The 7949-nt window shown below is 43.7% G+C and overlaps 1 protein-coding gene across 1 annotated transcript; it reads left to right on the forward strand.

The window, feature by feature from the left end:
- Positions 1-1674: 1674 nt before the first annotated feature.
- Positions 1675-2955, forward strand: LOC143297619 (uncharacterized). Its single transcript, XM_076610036.1, has one exon. The coding sequence runs from the start codon at positions 1675-1677 to the stop codon at positions 2953-2955; it is 1281 nt and encodes a 426-aa protein (XP_076466151.1).
- Positions 2956-7949: the final 4994 nt, after the last annotated feature.

A 7949-nucleotide genomic window follows, 5' to 3' on the forward strand; every position in this document is an offset into this window, starting at 1 on the left:
ATGGATATTTGATCTCCGGTTGGAAAAAGTTAAAACGGTGGAAGGAGAGAACTGGGCCCTGTATTTCTATGCCAAGCCCTAGGCAAAGTGAATGTGAATTCAATACCCCCGCTATGGCTGTAATAGGCAATGGGGGGACCTTTAACTTTTAACTTTTTCTTCTTAATGCTTCTGTTGAGGCGATTGTCAAGGTTGCTACACGGCCATTACAGAGAGTGGATGCAGTGTGATAAAAAAAAAAAAACACCATAAAAAAGCCAAACAACTTTGTGTGATCTATATGAGGTATTGAAAGATTTGTGTCAGTTACGAGTGTTTGAGCGGATTGATTCTGACAAGATGCATGTGAAATTTACAGACTGTTTAGGTGACAATATAAGCAATAGGCACTTTAATAGCATCACGTTATCGTAGAAAAATGTTTGGGGTGAAAACTGTGCTAATCAATATAATGAGAATTTATGTTCACAGGAATTTCTTAAATTAATTGCTTTTGCGCTTAGTTTAATCAATACCGATATCAGTCATGCATTGAATGTATTTACACATAATAAAGGATGCTTCAGTGTGTGTTATAATGATAGGGGATACTTATATAGCGCTCTATCAAAAAAAAACAAAAAAAAAAAAAAAAAAACAACAAAAAACCCCAACTGCTCTTGATGCTTTACAAAACATATCGATGTTACATATACACCTAAATGTACCGAGCAAACTATATGCACACAAACTCAATTCATGTATACATACAAGCATACTTTCACACGTACATAGGGGAACAGCATATACACTGGGCACGTCCCTATAATGGGCCACCCCACTAACAGTCTTTTTTAACTGATAAACAATTTTAGTTTGGCACCAGTTCAAGCTGACGGCAATGATCAACTCGGCTGTACTGTGAAGACACCAATCACGAGATAAGAATTATCTCCAGCTCACCGTTTTCAGTGTTCCGATACCATGTAAGCAGTTGGATTATATGAAATAAGCTTTGGCTTTAAATCTACCGCTGAAACCATGATCTTGGCATATGCAATTCAATGAAAATCGTTAATCCATCGTGTGTCTTGCGCTCGCGTTAATCAATTAACCACATATTCAATACATGAATAAATAAATAAATATTATTTCATGTTAATTGTTCGTCATTTATCTACCTTTTTAATCACATATTGGGCTATTTACTAAAAGTTTTTTTTTCCACATCCCATTCAGTCCTGCAACATTTGTTAGGCTCTTATGGCCTCTCTCTCTCTCTCTCTCTCTCTCTGTGTGTGTGTGTGTGTGTGTGTGTGTGTGTGTGTGTGTGTGTGTAAGTGATACAACTGTTACCCTGATCCCTTGTCCATTGCAGATACCATCATGAGACTGCCACACCCATGCCCCAGGAAGGTCCGAAGAGTACTACTTCTCCTGGCCAGTCTCTGTGTCGTGGCCACTTTGGTCAACGTGGTAGCGACGCCTGGATTCTTTGTGACTGACTCTTCCGTGCATCTACCAGAAACTAAACGCCATACTTACTATCACTACAACACATCTGTTCTTGAAACATACGACTCTGACTCTACTGGTTATATAGCATCCATTCTTGACTCTTTGGAAAGGAAGGAAAGTTCCTACTTTCGCACTTTCAACCGACTTCTTTATAGCCAGCCCGATCAGCCCATGTCAATGCATAAGTCTCCAGTTGTGTTTAATAAGACGTCCGGTGAACTGCACTCCGACATTCTGAGAGTGACGCGCACAGCTTCAGTGGAAGTTGCAAGCACGACAAACTACGCGCGAAGATTACTTCTGGGGCTGGAGAAGTGGAGGGACGGGCAGGTCCTCCTCAACCAGGACGTGGCCTTCCAGCCTGCCCGTAAGCCGTTGCATAAGGTGAGAGAATTCCTGAGGACGAAGCCTCTGGCAGAGCCCTTTGAGACAGACGGCTTGTCGCCCTATCTGACCAGCGGCAGAGCTGTGACAGCAGAAGCTCAACGCCTGCACGTGAATCTTTTTCGTGACCTGCTGGCCGGGAAAAAATACGCGATTTTGTTTGGTCTGGCGTCCTTCGAGAACAAAGGAGACCCTGCTATCACTGTGGCGGAGGTGGTTTTACTGGAAAAATTGGATATCAAACTCGTTTCTTATATCGACGTTCGTCGCTGCAGCGCTAACCTGACTAAGGAAAGTCTGACTCTCGCTCAGCGCTATCCCACAGAGCAGGTTGTTGTCCTTATGAGTGGGGGAGGAAACTTGATCGGGTACGCTTCAGAAGAGCATTGTCGGAGGCTGGCTATCAAGTACTTTAGATCCTACCAGCTGGTTATCTTCTCCGAAAGCATCTACATGAGAGGCAGCAAACCCTCCTTTGACGCGGCCGTCAGAACGTACTGTTGCAATTCCAACCTGACCATTCTACTCAGAGACAGGCAGTCGCTGTTTATTGGCAGACGGATTTTCAACAAAGGAACTCGTCTGATTTTGGCTCCGGACATGGCCTTCCACAACAGTCCTGTCAGTCGCTACATTTCTCCTTACTATGACGTCTTGTGGCTGGACAGGCACGACGGGGAAAGACCAGACGGCAGAGCTCTGCCCACTTTCCCTCCCGACGTGAGAGTCAGCCGAGGGGACTGGATAGCCATGCCGTCCCTGGGCGGGAAGACATCGTTCCGAAAGGCCGTCAATGTCTTGCTTCACGGTTACGACATCCTGCAGCGAGGTCGTGTGGTGATCACGGAGCGTCTTCACGGACACATCCTGTGTGTTCTCCTGGATATTCCCCACGTTCTGCTGGACAACAACGACCTCAAGCTCTCTTCCTACCACAACACGTGGACACGCGGCGTCAGCAACTGCCGCCTGACGAAATCTCCATCCCAGGCTGTTCACCTGGCCATGGAGTTGCTTCAGAAGTTCAACCACTCCCTGCCCCCACTCCTCTCCGCTGCACACATATTGGGCTGACGTTCCAGGCCAGTGTACGATGGAGTGGGTGGCCTGTCGGTACAGCACCCTGGCGCCGGCACAGTAAATCATCCCGGTTTCCAGCCATGTGTGGATCATTTATACAGTACAGTACAGTACAGCACAGTACAGTACAGTACAGTCACTGTGCAGTACAATACAATAGGCAGAACTGCACAGTGCAGTCCAGTACAGTACGGTGTAGTAGGGTACACTGCTTCCTGCTTTCTCGTGTCCATGCATTGTAATGTGATGGAATCCACTTCTCTGAGGCACTTTGTTTTCCCAAGTTCTTCCCAGCGGCGGCTTGTTGGAAGTGGCTGCTTTTATTTAAGTACTGATTTGGCATTGGTCAAGCGAACTACTTTGGTATCCTTGTCTGTTGGGCTGATGATGATGTGTGCAGCAACTGATTCATGTTGTAAATACAGACATTTGAACCAGTCCGTCCACGCCTCTTAATGTAATGAAATATGTTTTCTGCCGTCGATTTATAGTCTAACTTAGTCTCACAAAGACATTCTTGTACAAAAAAAATGTGACAGACGCACAGAGAGCGAGTGTGTATGATTACACTGAACACTTATGTCTGGAAAATGCACAGTCTCTGCCCCTCTGCTTTAACAGCAAGCATACACTCAGTGATGCATATCAGCAATTACACACACACGCGCGCGCGCATACACGGCACTGACACGCACACACGCAGACACACACTTTGGCACACACATATATGCTCGCGTTCGCACGTACACATACAGAAATAGGCACACACTGAGTCAGGTGAAATCCCTGAAAAGACATGAAATGTTGCCAATCCAAATCACGATCCTTTAAGTTCTACTGAAAAATGCATCCGTCATAAAAATAAAAATAAAAATAAATTAAAAAAATCATTTTACAACGTTATCGGCACACATCCACACTTCAGTTTCAGTTTCAAGGATATGTCAAAGCGTACGGATTGATCCATAAACGCTACACCACGTCCCAATGCTGGCGGGGGAGGCGGGGGGCGGGGGAGGGGAGGGGGGAGATGGCAGATGCCTGATCGCGTTTTTCAGGCCTAGATAGCGGCCAGCGCTGAACAGGATCATCAGTGGAATGCCTGCACGTACTGGCGGGTCACACACTGCCACTCGCTCTCGGTTGAGGTTCTGTGTAAACATTATATATATGTTTACATTCACTTCTACTGTATACACAGTCTGCTCCCTTTCGCTTCCCTACGTGACCCCTCACACTGACGTAAAGAACTAAAGATGCTATGATGCTGTTATGAAAAAGGACTAAAAAAAATGTTTTGAAAATCATCAGTAAAAAAAAAAAAAAAAAAAAAAAAAAATTGTGTGTGAAATAAAAAAGTTCTAAAGATGTAGTCGTACAGACCAGTCCTTCAAAAACCAAACGTGTATCATTATCACACATGAAACTCTTTAGCTCCACCACTTTTTTTCCACTTTTTTTTTCTAAATTCGTTTGTTCTTCTTCATCTTTAAATTTTTTTTTTTATTACTCTCTCTCTCTCTCTCTTTTAAAATTATTTTTAAATTAACAACAATAAAGGCAGTGTAGATGTTATTCATGTAATGCAGCTCCAAAAGCCTTATCACAATAACAGGCTGCGTCACCCACCACCTTACCTCGCCCTCCCCCCCCCCCCCCCCTTCCCCTGAATATTACTCTACATAGTTTGTAGAATCTGAAAATCAACCCTAGGACGCACAGGTCTCCGTCCTAGTAGCTGAAAATTAGGTCACATTACGTAATACACTGTACAAATGACCTACTTTACAAATTCTTGCGGGAATATGCAGAAGTTGCACCTCGTTGGAAGGGTCTCGAAAAATTAATTTCAAATCTGTTATCAAACCATATTCATAAGACAAATTACAACAGTAAAAGGTTTATTTGCGTGTCAGTCACCAGTCAACATAAGATTGGCTTGCCCGTGTATTCCTCAGTCAGCCTGTTCCTCCAAAGATATCACAGGAGAGTTTGCTGCAATATATTTTCCTGAATCTGAAAATCATCCCTAGGACGCAAAGGTCACTGTCCTACTGGCTGAAAATTGGGTCACATTACGCGATACCTTGTACAAATGACCTACTTTATAAATTCTTATGGGAACAGTTCCTCCAAAGATTTAACAGAAGAGTTTGCTGCAATATATTTTCTTTTGCTGAATATTACTCTACATGGTTTGTAGAATCTGAAAATCAACCCTAGGACCCACAGGTCACTGTCCTACTAGCTGAAAATTAGGTCACATTACACGATACCTTGTATAAATGACCTACTTTACAAATCCATGTGGGAATATGCAGAAGTTGCACCTTGTTGGAAAAGCCTTGAAAAATTATGTTCAAATTCTGTCATCAAATCATATTCATAACATAAATCACAACAGTAAAAGGCTTATTTGTGTGTCAGTCACCAGTTAGCATAAGATCGGTTTGCCCTGGTGTTCCTCGGTCACTTCCTCCAAAGATAATCACAGGAGAATTTGCATAAGTGACACTGCGGCAGTTACCACATGTAATAGAGCAGGACAGTCCATGTTTCTTGCAGCTCCACCACCTTGAATCATAGTCTGACTGGCAGCTTTATCCAATTTCTTAAGGAAGTGTGTCTGGAGCAGGTGGCGGGTCAGCCATGAAAGGCTCAAGATGGTTGTCATTTTCAACCCATCCCTTGACCACTGGATTCAGGCTGCAGTCACAGTGAATCAATTGAGGTACTTGAAGATATGACCACATATTGTGATACTTGATGACGTCACTGTTTGGTGGCAGATAGTGGACCTGTACAAAGCTTGGTAATTAGACCCACTTTCCGTTGTACAAGATGATGACAATCTCGCCTGCAGACACCAACCCTTCCACTGTTTGGAATACACTTCGCAGCTTCCTGAAAGATGTTTTCTGCTTTCAGCTCCATTAGTGTGGGTATGCTTTTTCCCATCCCAAACAACCTTGAGGCTGTGCTTAATTATCATGTGATGGCATGCACAAACATTAATGCCTGGCATTGTTCAGCATTATTTACCTCCAATTTTGACATATTTTGAGCCGAAAGTGTCCAACCTAGTCTGTTAAGGATCCTCAAAGGACGGGGACAGTTTGGGTTTTTTGCGTCGGTAAATCAAGCAGGAATGTTCCTGTGTTCTGAGGCTGGCACTGCAGGCATCATGGTACACAGCATCCCATGCAAAAAGGTCCTCCCTACTTGCTGCCTAAATTCTGTCAGATACCGTCTTTACCCTGTTGTCATCTCGATCTTTGCAGACACCTATAATAGCTGCCTGAAATCCTTTTAGTGGATTGGTTTTTACTGGGAAGGCTTTATGTATTTTTCTCCGATTATGGACCGATTAGCGGGGATGCCACAAAACAGAAAGTGGAACCTTGGATCATCGGCAGGCTGAAACTCGTCTGGATGGCCATCTGTACAGGCGTTTTGTTTCGTCCCTGGATATATCCTAATTGTTTTCGCATTTGTAAAGACAAGCCAGCCTTTTGTACGTAACCTCGGTCCTGCACTCTTTAACATATCACCACACTGTGCGCTGTATTAGATCCAGTCTCTCCTAATTTCACTGTTGGCTGACTGTTATCATGGAATTCTTAGCACATGATGCACTTTACTGCTCTTTCACCTGCAACACACAGAGTATAGAACACCTTATTGCCCTTTTACTTGTTCAGTTAAAATAAATTGTGACATTGACCTTATGTGTTCTCATATTTATCATTAACACACACACACACAGACAGACACACAGACACACACACACACACACACACACACACACATTCATACATGCATCCATTAGCCAGAATAATAATCACAGTTTTAAAAGTTCGCAAGGAGAATAATCAGCTTTTATCACATTTCCAAATCCAGTCTGATAAAGAAAATAAACCCAGAACTCCAACAACGAATTTTATAAATGAAACATGGTTAAAGTATTCCTACTAACTCAGTTCAACAATTTCGCACAACACTGATTACCTTATCAAGATATCAAAATATAATTACATAAAATCAATGTTACATGGCGAGCTGTGTCATATTTCGTTTGTGAAAAGAATGAAAACATTCAAGAAAGCACGTTACTCTTATATTGTTATGGATTTTTTGTTTATTTTTTAAACAAAACTTAAATCAATAATTTTCACACACACACACACACACACACACACACACACACACACACACTTTCACTTACTCGTATGCGTACACAGTAATCTCCCCCCACCCCCTCCTCCCACTCGATTTTTTTCCTTCCCTCGTCTAATATCACTTACAGTGAAAAGACGTTAAACTAAAGAGCGAACGAACGTTACTCTTACCTACTGTCCAGTTTTCTTCTTCGGGGAGATCCGCCGATTCCGAGGGATTTTGAATTTCTTGGTCGACCATAGTTTTTCAGGGTCGATTTCCAGTTTGTGTTCGCCTATCGGCATATCGCGGAAAGCGCAATGCCAAGATAAGAACTACGCTTTTCTGAGTAGCGGACGCCGCCGTTCGCACGCCGTGTCAACACCCCATTGTCACGGTCTTGACTGCGGCTGGCGCGCTTGCCGCGAGTTGTATGGCGTATCAGAGCGGTCAGTATTTTAGCAAATCACAGCGTTCGAAAACTTAATTTGTTAATTATGACCACATGCGAAACTTTTGTGCGTCCTAGGGTATTTTTCTTGTTATAGATGATTTTATTCTAACCTACTGAGGAGAAGAAAAAAAAATATATTGCAGCGATTTCCATTAAAAAATCAGTTTCGGTAGACCTAGAGGGGGAGGGGAATAGAACTCGGGGTGAGGAGTTGGGCAGAAGGGGAGAAGAGGGGGTGGGGGGGTGGGGGGGGGGCGAGTGCGGAGGCGATTCCACCCACTCGCCACCGACTCTTAACCCCCACCCCCTATACCCCCACACCCCTCGCTTTTCCTTCCAACTACGCCCCTCGCTCTTTCGCCGGGTGTCCGGCGGT

This window comes from Babylonia areolata, chromosome 23, assembly GCF_041734735.1.
Source record: "Babylonia areolata isolate BAREFJ2019XMU chromosome 23, ASM4173473v1, whole genome shotgun sequence".
NCBI lineage: Eukaryota > Metazoa > Mollusca > Gastropoda > Neogastropoda > Buccinidae > Babylonia > Babylonia areolata.

Excerpts from the sequence above, each read along its gene's own strand:
- LOC143297619 (XM_076610036.1), top strand. The coding sequence starts at position 1,675 with ATGCATAAGTCTCCAGTTGTGTTTAATAAGACGTCCGGTGAACTGCAC.